Raw genomic sequence first — 17,305 nt, forward strand, 5'->3', positions numbered from 1 at the left:
CCCCCTCTTGTTTTCAGACAGGCCTCGGCATCACACTGTGGGTCGGTTTGATCCGGACAGCCAGCAGAGTCTGCTTCAGATGAGACAGGGGAAGGAAACTCCACTGCGGTGCTGTTGTTTTCTCTTCATAACATTACCAGGATGCTAGGGTGGCTCAGAACAACAGTGAGCTCACTAACCCAAGACTCTGGGTTACGGATGGAAGGAAGGACTGCCTCACTGCGGCAGAGGTAGGGGGTCCATTTGGATGTGTCTACAATGGGAGTGAGTTGCAGATACAGAGCAAGAGTTGGGACAAACAAACATGAACCTCTGCACTGCTTGACTCTGCATGAGACAGCTACAGACGAGAGAAAAGTACTGGAATACTCTGAGTACTTCAATGGTTTTACTTAAGTTGAGATTTACGTAAGATTGAGTTAGTCTTTTTTTTTTTTGTTTAAAAAAATGGGCATTAGTTTTATAATATAATAAAAGCATGCAACATTTCACAAAATTTACCAAAACTGATCATATTGGCTGAAGATGTGTGAATTCAGGTTTTTAAATCAAATCAATAATATTATAGGTTATATCAGGGGTTTGGTGTTCTGAAAATATCCAATCACCAGCTCTCGCACAGTTACTTTCAGGTACTGCCATCTTCCAACCACTTTCCTGCAGAGCCCTGACTTAGCAGGGAGCTCCACTGCATGTAAGCATGGAAGATTTATGTCAGAGTACGAGTATGTGTCCAAAACATGACACTCCCTGTGTACTCCCCAAAGCGAGAGGCTACACTTCCTCATCAGCAAGCTTGACACGCTGGACAGCTGACCTTTGACCCCTCATTTCACCTGAGTCGCAGAGCGACCCCGCAGCCCATTCTCTGGCTTCGGCAGGGTCGCTGGGGTCGCAGTTGACACAGCAGTACTGTGTTATGCTGAGCTATGAGAGCCTCCACACATCAGCACCACGCCTTCAGTCAGGAAATCTGTGTCAAACCAAATGGACTCTTTGCCTGTGTGGGTAAATGTGTATGTAAGTGTGTGCAGACCTAAAATAATTAGAATTATTGTTAATATTTACACATTTGTCTGTAAATTAGTGTCTGTAGTTGTGTGTGATGACATATACGGAGTATATCAGAACACTTTCATTTCAAATATTGATTTTGTCCTTCTTCATACATTTGTTTTTATTAATACCAACTTTAATTTCTGCAAAAGGAACAGGAGGAGGGATGTGGATAGAAAAAGATTGAGCACCTTCTAGAACCAATGCGTCATTGGGGCCATACTCAACAAGCCCATCTGTATGATCAGTAATTGATCAGCATGACAGAATGTGATACGGCAGTGCTCGTGGGCTACAGCTGACAAACGACAAGACACGACCTTAAAAGCTGACCTACACACAACTAGGAGAGTGAAAAAAAAAAAAAAAAACAGATTGAGCATATAAGCAAGCCTAGGAGAAAAATCTATGCAGCTGAAGTGAAACCGCATTTTGTCTGATGAGCAATGTTAAACAACAACTAGACCGGCAGGCAATTACCATGATTGGAGTGCTGTGACTTGTGAGAGCCATCGAGACAGTTAGTGGAGAGGTGGAGTATCCCCACCTTCTCCTTCCTCCATTTGCCACAGAGGCCCAGCACTCATTAGCATGCATGCTTTTACAGGCCTGGCCAAACCAGTCAATGCGATCCACTTTATTTATTAGTAAATAGAGACAGATGGTGATGAGGAGGTGGTATTGACTACCCATAGCCTTTTAAACAGGAATCAATGGCATGGGTGGAGAACTAAGATGGGGGGCATTAACTCGCTAATATAGCCTTATGAAATGAGCCAGGGTTGTACTGTGGCTTCTGAAGCACTCTCAATTTTCTTAGGCTGTAAAGCCCATCTACAATACAGTAAACATCTTTTTGTGTTTGTTTCATTATAGCAGGAGGAAAAGATGCCTTTTCTGGTGACTTACAGGACCTGACAGATGTCAACACACTAAATGTATAAGCGGATGCAATACACCATCGATCCCACTGATAAGCCAAGCATGTTACAGGTTTTATTTTAGTGACAGAAAAACATTAGCACTCAGCCATGTGATAGCATAGGTCTCGGATCAAAGTGGACCAGTGTTGTGGCTCTAAGAAACAAGATAGGAGGGTCCTGTTGTTTTAAGACAGGCTGATGCACTGATGCACTATCACACACACACACACAACTACACTTGGGAATAGGATCATTATATGTGCAGTAAGTGTGTCCATTTTTAAGGAATGGAGTGAGAAGGTGCAGATAAAGGAAGGCAAAAAAGTGGTGGAGAGGAAGTAAACATAAATGCCAGAAAAAGCTAAAGATATCAGAGTGACAGACAGAGAGAGAGAGAGACAGATAGCGAGATAGACAGATGGAAAGATAGACAGATAGGTGTTGAGCATGCAGAGATCATGTCTGGTCTCCAACGTGCAGCAGACGCTCACCGTAGAGCCACTGTCAGAGGTCATCATCATCTATATTAATAAGTCTTTATCATCTCCTGGCACTGTCTGCCAGCACACACCAGCCACAATCCAACCTAGAACAACTCATTGCCTGCAATAAAGCTGCAGTCCCCTGCACAGGGACCAGCTGAGCTGCAGTGAGCCAGCGCCTTAAACCACCCACTGCTGAGGCAATTAAGAGTTTAACCTGGATGCAGCCCAGGGAATCCTGAGAGACACTCCAGTCAAATAGAGCAAGGCTCTACAGAAAGACAGAGAGGCAGGCGATAGGGAGGGAGAGACAAATCAGGTGAGGGATCTATGGGAGAAGAGAAGAGAAGAGAAGAGAAGAGAAGAGAAGAGAAGAGAAGAGAAGAGAAGAGAAGAGAAGAGAAGAGAAGAGAAGAGAAGAGAAGATGCTGCAAGAAAGGAAAGAATGGATGGAAAGTGACAGCAGAGCTGGGAAAAAAGGCAGAAGGAAACATGCCTGAGCACACAGATAGGCTGAAGAATGGTAAAAGGCTGGTGGAGGCAGAGACTGAATCTCAGCACAGTGTACACAACCCCTCTCCTCCATCAGAAGAAGGTCACCAGCTCTCTCTGAGGGCTCCCTTAAATAAAGTCCCCTACAGTGCACTTTTCTGGGCAAACAACCTCCTCTGCTCTTTATTAACTAAATATGAGGGGACTTTGACCGGGGGACAAAAATTCAATATTTTTCCCCCACCAAATATTTAAACCAAGCAAATAAACAGACAAATAAATAGATCTCCTCTGCCAAGGGAGAGGAGGCCAGCCAGTCCTCTGGATGTAATTTGACGGCCCACTTACTTGGAGGGCTACTCAGACACTCATTTGAAGAGCTGTCAATCAAAGGGCAGTAGCGCTGGTGATGGGAATATGTGTATATGTATGTGTATGTGTGTATGTGTGTGTGTGGGCCACTATGTGCCTGTGTGTTCGGGAGGGCTGGCCACCAATTCATCCTCAAGGTTGGAGCCGATAAGGTGAGCGTCTCTCCTGATGAATACATCACACCTTCCTGCTCTCCATATTACCTTTTATAAACTACCCCTACACCCTCCTTATGTCTATCCCATACCTCCTCTACTCTGCCTATCAAATCATCTTTACATTAGCCCTTGCCTGTCTACTGCAGATGCATTAAACATGACAGCACTTCTGGGGCAACACTAGAGATTTAAACTTAAAAGAATAGAATTCTGAGCCCCCTACATAATGTTGCATATGTTTTGTAGGTCCCTGTTAGACCTGGGCCCTTGGCTTGGAATTGTACTAATTTTTTCTCTTTACACTATTTGAATATGTTAATTCCATTCTTGTTCCACATCACTTTCTTTGTTATAGCTTGATTTCAACATCCATCTCCATTGTTTGAAATCAGAAATATTCAAGGATTAATCTGTCTGTTTGTTCTTTTGTCCATTTCCCATTGAATATCTACCACAGCTGACATATTTATCACTAGTTGACTAGCTGTCATTTTCTTCTACATACTTGAATCTTGTTTTACTATAATACCACAGAAATGACAGCACTGGCCATTTGTGCAAATAGCTTAAAACAGTCTATCATAAGAAGAGAAAGAAGTAGTGTGATATTCTCTGTAGTACAAAATAAAGTTACTATTAAAAAAATGTAAGAATATAAAACTAATGTTAAGGTGAGAAAGTGAACAATCATATGGAGTATTCAATTTTAAAGTATGTGTACTTTTCCATTATTCCTGCTGGCTCATCACATTCTCCTGCATTGTCCTTCAGAAGCAGCAGCGGCTTACGGGGGCTGACTGACCTCTTCGCTTCCTCCTGTTCTATTTTTCTAAAGGAAGTGATGCTAGCCTAAGTCTTTTCTCTCTCCTGCTGGGTACTGGGGTGTGGGGGGGTGAGAGACTGGTGATATCAAAAACTCCTTTCATCCATTTTAGATGAGATGCAGATGACTCAATTATGCTTGGCCTGACATCAAGACCACTTGGCGGAGAAGCTGCGAACGTTGGGAAATGATCAACTTAATCCTACTGATATGAATGGCAGGGCGCTAACAGGGCTTGCAACACTAAGAGAGCGGGACAGGTATGAGCAGAGATGTTTCAGCCCCGCTCAGCAGAATCAGGGCTCACTGAATATGAAGGGAGGGTACATGAGGAGGGGGTGAGGCCTTGGCAGCAGAGGAGAAACAGGATAGGGAAGAAGGAAGATTTCATCTCTTCCACTCCACCCTTTTATTCAAGTAAAAACATCCAAATTAAAACAACTGTAGCTTCTGAACCACACTGACTATACATGAGTAAGATTATATAAATAAGGCCAAACCAGAAAGAAAACTATAAAACCTTGTAAGCATTTCAGAATCACTATGTGACAGAGAAACTGAGCAGCAGGTCTTTAAAGTCATAAAAATCCATCCATCATCTATACATGCTTATTCCTAATTAGGGTCGCAGGGATCTGCTGGAGCCTATCCCAGTTCTCTTTGGGTGAAAGGCAGGGGTACACCCTGGACAGGTCACCAGTCCATCACAGGGCCACATAGAGACAAACAACCACACACACTCACACTCACTCCTATTTGCAGAATCACCAATCAACCTGACATACATTCTATATTCTATATATTGTATATTGCAGTCTTAATAAATTCATGTGGGTTTAAGTTCCCAAATATGACACCACTGTGAAACAGGATAATTCTTTCAGGTTTGATCAAGGGATCATAAATTGGAAGTGGTCTAGTTGGCTCTCACACCTGAGGTCTCCAACACTGTACATGTTGATATATATTAGCCACCACTTTGAGCTACAATAATCACACATTTAAAACCTTCAGATGGTTTAAAATTTCACTTCCATGTGCAATTGTTTTGTAATCGCAAGTGAACCTAAATAAACACAACTCACATCAAAGACATGTCGACAAATGTGGCAGAGCTGACTAAATAAATCAGGGGCCTCGTAACCGCATCTCTAGATGAGAGTGGCACAGAGAGGAGAAAAACTAAGTTTAGTAAGGCTCAGGCTCCCAAAACATACACAGAACAGAAACACAACTAATCAGACACCTTCTACTGTTCGTGCGTAATTGTATGGCTGGAGCGCATGATGGAGACGCACGGTTATCCAAGGCTTCATTGCCCTTTTGGATGGGCCAGTGTCCTATAGCTGGTTGGAAAACTAACAATGTCGCTTTTACACTTCGCCCAAACCATCCTGTTCCTCAGGGAAATGCAGTCAGACACAATTTGTTAAAACCCTCAGTATCCTCCAAGCCTACAAGTCACCAAACAGCGCAGAGAATCCATAGGGCCGACCCAAACAGATTCGAAAAGGGTAACCTCTTAACAACAAGCAATAGTTCCACAAAAAACACACAAGTAAACCACAAGAAGCTACACACTTCTTGCACGAAAATCGTAATTTTACAGCATATTTTTTGCGGCATTTCAAGACAGTAGTTAGAATCCTACCTGTTACTGTTGGCAGCAGGGCCCAGCAAACATTCCCTTTATAAGATCCGGAGTGTTCTTCTTGCGACTTTTTCATAAAATCCATCAAAGTCTCCAAAAACCTTTTTTTTTTTTTTTTTTTTTTTTTTGATCAGGCGGGTTTAGGCGTCTGCAGTGGGAGCTACAAACACATTAAAGTGGCCGCTAATATTATGTATTCTGTAGTCTCAGTTTGCACTGATACCAGATTTCTCCATTTTTATTAAAAGGATGTGACGTAACAAGGTGAGAAAGGGCAACAGAACCAAACAGGTTCTGAAAAAAATACTATACTATACTACACTAAAAATACTATATGTTGTTTAGGGTCCTCATAACTGAAACAGCTAATAGAAACTGGATATGAAGGCTGAGAAGGTGGATATGAAATTAGAATAAAATAAGAACGATGAACATGTATGACTGCCCTAATGCAATCAAACTGATTTCTGTTATTAGCAAATAACAGAAATCATTTGCATGTACCCAAATCCATGTAGTTTACATTAAAGTGGTTAAATGTATGTGATAGTGATTTATTTTAGTTTGGCCTGAACTGGAGATAAAGTGCCCTGTTCAGTCAGAGGTGTACAAAAAAGCATGAGATGAAGATGAGGAGTGAATGAGAGAAATAGGTCACTTTAGATTGGAAATGAGAAAGGGGGAGATAAAGAGAGCGAAGTCCTGCAGGACAGATGATATCGGGGCTGCTATAGTCACAAGAGCCAGGGCCACAGCAACGACCCATAAACATGCTCTACATTTGATCAGACCACTGTTTGATCTGCAAGACCTCTCTCCCTTAAGACCCACTCTACACTTTCATACACACACACACACACATACACATCATGCCATACCCTCCACTCATCAGAACTGCTCAGCTGCCTGGATCTTGACAGCATCAACATCAACATCACTTTACTTTCATTCTACCAAGTCTAATACTAAGTGAACTGGGGGGCGGTGAGCATGTCAGTCGTGATCAGCTTACTAACAGACAGGACAGATGGTTTGCAGGAGGAGATGCTTCAAATTTTAGAAATCAGCAATAGCAGTCAGCAGCTTCAATGAGCTGGGGTTTGGGCTGACCAAGTCCTGAGGGTAGAAGATCTGGTTAAAGGAAAATTTATAGCACTAAAGAGATAAAATCAAATAAGAAAATATCTTATATTTGTTTTTTGGCCTGTATAGATTTTAATATATGTTTTTCTCAGCCACAGATCCACCTAAATACCCAGGGTAGGTCTTAGGTTTATAATAATAATATAACTGAATATAACAAAACTGCAAGAGGCAGACTTCATGCCCTGATGATCTTGTAACTGTATTGAGTGACATGCAAAAAAAGAGAAGTTAAAAATTAACCTATACAGTGATGGTGACTGATGTGCATTATCTCTGAAAGTCATATGTGCAAATCCAAACAACATCGAACTAAAGCAAAAACACAATCCATATCAAAATATGATTACAAACTTCATTTTATTAAAATAGCTTGATTGATGAATCTAAACCAGACATCATTTATAGAGCAGATTGATCAGGTTAGCATTCAATGAACATTATTAGACACATAGATATCATTTCTATGTTTCTTCTCTTTTATATAAGTGAAGCAAGAGAAAGGTGTGTAAGCATTATATGTTACATTGTAACCATCCATGTAATTTACAGTGACAGACCAGTTACTGCAGGTGCTGCTTTGTATTTAAAGAAGTGAAACTTTTGCAGCTTGACTTTTTTATGACCTGTATTATAATTAATAGTTGCAAAACATCAGGGCTCGTGTTGCTTCCCATGCAGTCAGTCAGCTCAGTGTTTAGTCGGTGTTGAGTAGTGTTTGTCTGTCTTGGTGACAAATGAGTATGGTCCGTCCCACTGCTGACAGCCACCCCTGAGCTGTGATGCTATCTTCTGCTCTTCAGCCTGCTTCTACAATTACTACTGCCTCTCTGGCCCCAGGGCCTCTAACACCAGTCTGTACTCAGGAACCTGGGACACACACACACACACACATATTACACATGTCAGTGCATTTGTGCCAACAGACAGTTTTTCACATGTATTCATTCTATTAGATACTTAACACAACCAAATGTATTGTGCCTACACACAGGAATGTCTTAAGTGTAGTTCAAAAAACATGTAGCCTACAGTTTATACAGTCTTCTCTGTATGACATATATGATTATAGTGAAGTGAGGTCACTTCCTCACTTCTAAATATAAAGTGAAATTGTCCTTGACTGACATTGAAAGAACCATTAATCACTAAAACATAAGTTAACTAACTACAAATGAATATAAAAAAGTTCTTCATGTATATATTATTTTTGTTTATTTTAATCAAAATCTTTTCTTAATTTCATGAAATTGCACTATGCTCAAATCCATCGCCACCATCACACAGTGAGACATTTGACTGGGATATGACCCCAAACTGATACCTTTCCTCACAACACACCTGGTTATTTTATCTCCCTGCACCTATTGTTGGCCTAATTGTGGGTGGCTTGGCTGGCTGGCTAGCGGCTGACCCCAGTCAGAACAATGCATACCTGTCGCTCTCACCAGTGCTGTGTAATTGTCTCCTCAAGTGGGGCCTTTTTCCAGTCTGCCCCTGAGGGGGAGAGCAGTCCACACTCATCCATCACTCAGTCACTCAGCCACTACAGGAAGTAGTTAACATGGGCGACCTCTGAAATGGCCGTCCACTGCTGGTAGGGGATGTGGAGGTTTTTGGTGAGACATACAGAACATTAGCCATCACTTCATCACTCGGAGTGACATCACTTAATCAATCAATCCATCAGTCAATCTGTCGTAAGAGCTGTTTGCTCTGCTAATCCAGCTGGTTCCTTTGAAGTTCGGAGAAAACACAGAGCAAGAAGCAGCTGGTCAGAAAAAAAATAAATAAACAAGACCTGGTGCAAAGGTTTCCTTGTTGAGTACAGAGCAGATATACATATGCATTAAACAGACACCTTTTGTTGTTTTGTACAAAGCAACAGTTCATTCAAAAGGGTTCTTGTTTTTCTATGCAAATATGGCCTTTGCATCGAAATATGAAAAAAAAAAAAAAAGTCTACTGTTGTGTAAGTGTGAGGCTATATTTAGGTAGAACAGCGCTTGGAGCTAAATACTAACATCATCATCCTAACATACAACAATGGTAATGACAAAATACAAACATAAAGCAGGTATAATGTATAATGTTTCATTTAGCCTGTAGCACTCAACATAAAGTACATCTCAGGGTTTTGTGAATACTATTAGCATGTTTGTCATAAATCAAGGTATTAGGTATTATATTTAAACACCAGGTGATGGTGTTAAATGAAACACTAAGGGATGTACAATAATAAATAACAAGCCATTCCATAGCTTGTGAGACATTTCACTGAAAACTAGAGGAAAAATCAGGAGATCACCAAACTCATATGAGTTCATATTTAAACGTTCTGGATACTTTCCTGTGACTGACTGGCACTGTAAATTACCCCGATACAGTAAACCTCACTTAAAGTAACGCGTCATTCAAATATAATAATTACTTGTTGGCCTAATGTGCATGTAAGAACTGTCTGAACTTGGCCTCGTGCTAATTTTTCTGTCAGTCACTTACATTACTAAATAAGGGATCTCTGTTTTCTGCTGTGCTATTTATCTTGAGGTTATAGGGAGAGGCTATTTCACAGAACAATAACTCACCTCAAGCACAGCGGGGAGGTAAGAAGTCACATGTTTGCATGGGATGGCTAGGTTTGAGGTCAGCAGACTCGTACCGTCACATGACACCTGTCGTGTGTGTATAATATGCCGCGTTTTGGAAAAAAAAAAAAATGGACAAAAGCACACAATAAAACAGAGGGATGCAGGTCATTGGATAAAACACTTTTTTTTTTTTTTTTATTTACTGCCATTCCTATTGCTTCAGACAGACAAGCTGTGGCGCAGGGAGCACAGAGTGATTCAAACAAGTCAACGCTACTGCCAATCTACAAACAAATCTCTCTGACAACAACAAACAACAGAGGCGCAGCAAAAGAAGAAGCAAGAAGAACAGCGTTTGGCAACCATTAACATCTTGGAAAAAACTTCAGAAGTAAAAAAAGGAGTGCATTCTGCATTTTTAATAGTAAACAGCATCTCTACTTCATCATGAACTAGATATAGAAAGAAATCAGACGAGGAGGGCTGCTACACTGCTTTGACGTCGGCCCCCTTTTCCACCCTTTTTATCTTTTTATGAAAGTGGATTTTGTCAGAAGAGCCGGATCTTTCTCTCACTCCCTCGGATTGGCCTGCAGCATTACAGGGGAATGTGGTGCTCTACACACTTTAAGAGTAATTAAAAGCGATTGAACAGCTGTAATTATGAGAAACGGCGGTTGTGTTCCGGGTCATTCTATCAGTGACGCCTTTCATCAGAACAGAAGCAGAGGGGCCCCGCTGCTAGTCTCTGTTTCTCCATATGCACGTCTTCAAGAACAAACAACTGGCAGGCTGCCTACAGGCTCACACACACTATCACATTCATACACACGCGACTTCGTGTAGCCATGTGGGAGAATACATGTGCATGTGCACAAACACGCAGGCCAATGACTGATCATATATTCACATGGTTAAAAGTACACATTCCACACACACACACACACAGATACATACATACATACATGCTGTCACGTGTCAATATGGCACAAGCACGCTAAACACCACTAAGCAACACATTCTTCATGTTCTTCACTGGGTGACATTCATATCTCTCTTATAATCTTTCTTTGGTCTCTCCAGGCTCAATTCACTTCTGAACACAAGAAAAGGGATTACACTATACATAAGTGAAAAACGCAATACCACGTGAGTTTTTTTTTTTTTTTTTTTAACCATTCTATACTGTATTATAACACTGTGTGACAAATAGAAAGCATATATGTGCTGTATGTACTGTACGGTGACTACTCAGAATGAGTCAGTCTATTGATGAAAGCATGACTGGGTTACATGAGATTAAGAGTAACGGAGTACACTGAAATAATAAATAGTTACACAATGTATGCTAACTGAAATGCAGGTTCCACTTAACGTGTGTTGTGACACTACGAGCTTGTTGCTAAGCTTGCGTTGTTAACATGTTACTGAAGCACTATATTCTGGTTCTATTGTAGTCTGGTTACCTTCCACCCAAATCCAAGCTAAGGTGGCTGAAATGGTGGGGGTCACATGGGGTAATAGATGGTAGAGTGGGGAGTGGGGAGTGGGAGTGGGAGTGGGGTGGGGGTGGAGTTGGGGGGAGGCTGTGTAGATGCCCCAATGAAAAGGAAATCAATCTTGGTGGGATTACAACAGAGCTGTCTTCAGTGGTCTGTCCTCACAACTAATGTGGGACCATCCAGAAAAGCTGGTGGGTAATTTTTCTTGTCCTTCTTTCTCAATTCATCTATCCATACTTTACATCCTAAAAGAAAAAAAGATAGAAGAAGAGAAAAAATGTCTTAATGCTGGCTCAGAGGCATCCAGTATACAAAGTAGTATCCTAACAGAAACACAGACATTTTATCACTTCATGAAATGTAATGTATTGGTCACTCGATTTTCTAACTATACTGAATTAGTATTTATTCTTACAGTTTGTGACAGGATTTACCAAGCTTAGTAGAGTGTATATGTAAAGTATGTATGACAGCAGATGTATGTGTTCTATCCATATAGATATAGATCGTTAGTATGCACATGCAAAATGCTGTCCTCTTGTTTGCCTATATATAGGTCAGTGAATAATATAAATAAAATAATCATTATATCATGTCTTTGTGTGAATTTATGTAAGAATAAATGCATTACCCAATCATATTGCCATTGAATAATGACTAAATCATAAGAAAAATAAGTTTACCACCTGAGAATAAATGCACACTATTTAAGCTATATATGTATCCACTCTTTGAATAACCAAATTTCCACACTTCTACATCTTGGGCCCACCTCCAGAGCAGTGACTCCACTCTGTTGATGATGTCAGCCAGGTCAAAGGGCAATGGCATGCTCGGGTCATCCACACCCCAGAAAGGTCGGTCCACTGGGGCCTCCTCAGGGGGTAATGTCTGTGCCAGATTGGAGTGGCACCTGAGGCAACAGGACACAAGAACAAACATACCTATTAACGTCTTCCTCCCATCAAAACCAATTGGCAGACACTTACTGGCATTAGCTCAAGCATCTCAGGTACTCAAAACTGTCCACCAGTGCTTTTATTTTTAAGATCATGACACCAATCTTCTGGTAACATTTGGCAACATTTGCTGGACCAAGCTGAATCAATACAAAGCTAATATTTTCTTTATTAAAACAATTTCAAAGACTTTTGTTTCTTTACCATATTATAAGTGTAGCTGTGGAGGGTGTTAAAAACCATCAAGTGTTGCCCTTGCATAGTAACCAATGCTGATTGACTTCAGAGGAATTTTGGCAGGTGAAGACAAACATATTTTTCTCTAGTCTTGCTGCCCTGACTGTTAAGAGCTTTAAAGGGGTCAGTCCCAGAAATGTCAAGTTGTGTAGTAATTAATGTGTGTGTCATCCATAAAGTCACAGTGGGTGTTACATGTTTGACCAGAAGGTCCTGCATATATATTGGGAACATTTAAATTGTTGACCTTTATTCAAATAGAAATTCTTTACTGTGGCAATACTAAAACTCAGTGAGACAGTGGTAGGAAATGATGAATCAAAGAAGTGGTTCTAAAAGCCTTACATGCCCACGACAGTATCAAGCTAATTATAAAACATATCATGCGTTGTGATTAATGCCCCATTCATTACACACATACAGGCACACACAGCAGGATGCTTTCACGAGAACATTACTCTCTGTTGTTGGAATCATGACACAGTGAGAAATCTGTGAGTCTTTTCATGTCACTGCCTGATTTTTATATGATTAATAATCAGGGATTAGTTGTAATTTCTACAGTGTTTGGAACCCCCACAGACCTTAGACACATCTTTTGTCAGACCAGTGTAAATATTTACTGCATTGACTTGGTGTTGCTCTCTGCTGTCACTGTAAATCTGCCTTCCCTCTGCCTCTTGACAGATGAGCGTGACCCTTGACCTGGAGGTGCAAGAGGGAGAGGTGGAGGATGGCATTTGTATGTCATGTGTGTAGTGTGTGTTTGTGAGTGGTGGCTCAAGAATTTCCTTCTAGAGCCACAAGGCCAGTTATACTCTCTACTCAATCATCATGCCAGAGTCTGCCCTGTCATATCCCTTTACCCCATCCAAACCCTAAGAAAACCTCAAACAACCCCCTCACACACAGATACATGACCACTACCACCTTGTGGCCAGTGACTAAAGGAGAGGATGGAGAGGACACATGGAGCCAAGCAGAAGGATGTGGGGGTCGGTTATGAATGGGATGAGGGGATGTTAAAGTTGTCAGGGGACAGCCGGGGGCTGCCACAATTTGTGGTTATATATTTTCACTGGACCTTCTTAATGTTCATCTGGCTCTTGGCCTAAGTGCTGCATTTTGGTGTGGTTAGCCCTTTAAATAGCGACTGCATTATGGTGGTGAGGAGCAGCATTAACATCCACTGTTCCAATATATCTTCTGTGCTCTGGATCAGGGCCTGATAATAGCATCTGTTAACATGCACTAAGTACCATTATGTAGCACATCACTTCATAAATAATACGATTAGGCGACCTTGGGGCTTTGCGACGAGCTGTGTGTTTAAATGTTCTCATCATTTATTTAGGGTGCGAATTAAAGGAAGCGCTACTTCAGAGAAGGAGGAGGAGGAGAAGGAGGACATGGCTGGCATACATAGCTAATGTGCAAGAGAGGGAAAGAGTGCAAACAGACAGCACACACTCACACACACTGTGTGGTTCTGCTGACATCAGCTTGAGGACACCACAGGCCAAGGCAACCCAGGCCTTTGATTTGGTCTAATTAAGTATTCAAGCAGTAAAGCTATGAGAGAAAACACTCACCTCTTTTCTGCTGCTCTGACTCATAATGAAAGGGTACATACCATAAAAACCTGACCAGCCGCCTTCAACAGAGCTGCCCCATTTATCTGACAAGGGATCTTGCAACATTAGCTTGCAAACAGAAGGCTCCTGGTTTACCGGAGATATAAAAGATATCAAGACTGGAACACTATCAAAGATAATATAGTGTAGGTAATTCAGCACACACTTTTACACAATCTACCACTGTTCGCAGAGTACCGTCCCTTGACTGCTAAAATGAAACCAAACAAAAAGTCAATATCAAGCGAGGTGCCTTAAGCTCTCCAGGGCTCTTGCTAGAAATTCAGTGTAAGCAACAGCGGCGTACAAACAAGGCTCACCAAAAGACTTTCCCATGGCAGAACAGCCCACCTTAAAGTTAAGGTCAAAGACAAAGAGGTTTGTATTGGGGTAGTTGAAAAGGGGGAGAATATGTTTGTGAGTCCAAGCTGTTCCAATGGATTAACCACAGACAGATATGGACCTAACCATCCCATCTGGCACTCGATCAAGAGAGATTGGCAATACAATCACTCATTTCAATTTGCCCTGAAACCTTATAGCCTGGCAGGCCCCTGCTCAAATGGTATGCTAATGTGAAAGGTATCTAGGATTCTATCACCCCTATTCCACAGAGGCCTTTCCCTCCATGCAGCACAGTGCACTTGAACTGCGGCTGGGGTGGGAGCTCCACAGCCCTCACTGCAATAAGGGCTGTAGCCCCCTTCGCGCTCAAACTAACCACTTTAGCTAAAGTGAGTGTTAATTATAGACAGGCAAAGCAGTCAATAAAAGGTTAATGTAAAAGTCAAAGGATAAATTCCTTTAAGCATTGCATCATTCCACCATCTCCGCGACCAACACACCGCTCGCAGGTCTCCTAATCAATACGTTTTACTGTAATGCGCTCCCCATCGATTTCCTCCCTCCTGCTCCATGGTCCAGGCTCCATCACTTGGTTAAAGAAAAGAAAGGTAGAATGTGAGAGGTAGGAGAAGGAGAGATAGAGAGAGAGGCAAAAAAACGAGTAGATAAAATGATTAACCTCGGTTTCACTTTGTTGTTTCACTCTTAGTCTCTCTTTGAAAGGCTTGTTAGGAGAGTGCAGGGTGGTCCAATATCACTGGTGCCATCAACACCATCCCAACTGCCCCAATCATCAGCATCATCAGCTCAGTCTGTCTGTGGTTCATGTGTAAATGTGTAGTGCAGTACGCTCAAGCAAAGCCATACATTAAAAGGCCCTCAGCTCTTAACAGGATGGAAATCCGCCTAATAGACAACATCAACGCTTCCGACTCATGCAATTACACTGATAAATGCACAACTGTGTCAGGCCAAGTGAAAAAGAACCCAGAGAACATAGATACGAGACAACACTTATTGCATTATTGCTACAGGAGGTCATTTGTAACCACAAGAGACTCGACAGCTTAAACTACTACGATCAGGACAGTCTGAGGACAAGGGTGGACCCATGCTATAATAATGGATTTTTTTTTTTTTTTTTTTTTTTGGAAGGAAATTACAGAAGCTTTTTTTTTTCCATACTTGATGTGATTTTAATGTTTTATGTGTGGGCAACACAAATAAACTTTCTGCCACTGCATCAAAGTAAAAAGTGTGGTTTAAATGTTTTTTTATGAATAGCGTATTATCAAACACAGGCCAGTTAAACTCAATCCACCTTTCATCAAACCTGTTTATATTTTAATAGTTTTAAATAATAAAGCATATTTAGTATTTAGGTCTATGGCTGCCTTGGTGTTTTGAACATTGTTCTTTGCTTATTAGGGATGGGTACTGCCAGGACGATCAAATCGATCATGTGAGAGCTCTGCATCATGTCCTACGCATTAGCTTAACCAGGTCAAATAACAAACATTTTATAAAGACAATTAGACAATTAAAGACAATTACGTAACATCAATCAATCATCCTTGTCAGGTTTGAGAAGTATTATACTCTTGTGTTGATCAAGGTAAGCAAAATAACTCAACTGGTTCCTCATGCTTTTGCTTCATGTAATGCTCAAACAATCCTGCGCAGGTGTGAATTTTTATGGTTTTTGCAACCTGAGTGCCCGATAGCTGAGAATGCAATCAAACAAGTCATGAAAAAACATGCATGTGTCTCATAAATCAGCCTGGCCCTGAAGGTAAGGCATGCAATCACGTCCCAAAGAGAAAGAAGAAAGGACTATTATCCATGTACATTCGGTATCTATGCAATGCTATGTAGAAATGAGCGATTGAGCACATCTGTCTTTATATGTCAAGCAGTTGTATAATGGGTGACACATAGACAGATAACACTTATCTTCATGCCTATCTTTTTACTGTGTTTTGCAAGATATTAATGATGTCATGTAGAGGGCAGTACAACAGGCAGACATTTAGAACAAGGCCAACTTGTGAAGCGTCGAACTTTGGATCTCAATCTCCATCACCCAAGCCTCCAAAGGTGCTCTTCTCTGAACTGTCTTCATTACAGTCTTAACAGATCAGACCCCCCCACCCCCCACCCCACCCCACCCCACCATCCCCAACTTCCATTTTCCCAATCACCGCCACATTCAGCAATTAATGTAGAGTGGTGCAGAATCTGAGCCAGCCAGCCAGAAAGCGTGGGCAGGGCCGCGTCTTAGCCGTTTCCTCAGGATCAATCAAGTGCTATTGTGTCTGCAGACAGCTGCTGACTGTACATTTTGTAAGTGTGTGAGGTGGGCAATTGTGGAGAAAGAAACTGAGGGGGTGGTGGGTTGTTGCGATCAAATGCATGACATATGTTCCTTTCATTTTGATTCCCTCTAAGGAGACTAGGCTAATAAAACTAACATCTGATGCACTTTTCCCTTTAATTAATGGTTGTTGAAACCAAGCAAAAATGCATTAGCAAGAAAGAGGGCGGGACATGAGGTGGCTGCTGCTTGGTGCTTTCAACACCCCCCCCCCACATGCCACCCAAGGCTCTGCTGCTGCTGCAAACAATGATTCTGCCAAGAGGTATTGGTACCTTTGGGTGGGGCAGCCCCTTCCTCAGACTCTGTGAGGTCTCCTCTTGCCAGCTGCCATCCTGGCTCCTCATTAAACCACATGAAATAAATAAGGCTTATTTCTGGCATCTCCAGCCAGTTGAGAATGCAGGGTCATACTCATTTGTCATCAGGTCCACATATTCAATGAAGAGCTTATGGCAAAGACAGAGAAGGTGTGTTGGTCCTTCACGTGTGGCCTGTCTGGCCGAACCCTCTAGAACAGGGGGAATCAGCCCAGGGAAACAGAAAAACACACACAAAGCTTG

At 41.6% G+C, this 17,305-nt stretch overlaps 1 protein-coding gene across 5 annotated transcripts in view; it reads right to left on the reverse strand.

Annotated features, from left to right (window-relative positions):
• Positions 1–9,858: 9,858 nt before the first annotated feature.
• Positions 9,859–17,305, reverse strand: part of fto (FTO alpha-ketoglutarate dependent dioxygenase) — a 115,128-nt gene continuing 107,681 nt past the window's right edge. For 2 of the 5 annotated variants that reach the window (XM_026293215.1, XM_026293217.1), the window contains 2 exons: positions 11,966–12,106; positions 9,859–11,438 (listed from right to left, as the gene is read on the reverse strand). In XM_026293215.1, coding sequence (XP_026149000.1) covers positions 11,338–11,438; positions 11,966–12,106 — 242 coding nt within the window. In that variant the 3' untranslated portion in view covers positions 9,859–11,337. Of the gene's footprint in view, positions 11,439–11,965; positions 12,107–17,305 lie in introns of those variants that run through there. The other 3 variants (XR_003294830.1, XR_003294829.2, XM_026293216.1) reach the window with 3 other exon arrangements.

Source organism: Mastacembelus armatus, chromosome 3, assembly GCF_900324485.2.
Source record: "Mastacembelus armatus chromosome 3, fMasArm1.2, whole genome shotgun sequence".
Taxonomy (NCBI): domain Eukaryota; kingdom Metazoa; phylum Chordata; class Actinopteri; order Synbranchiformes; family Mastacembelidae; genus Mastacembelus; species Mastacembelus armatus.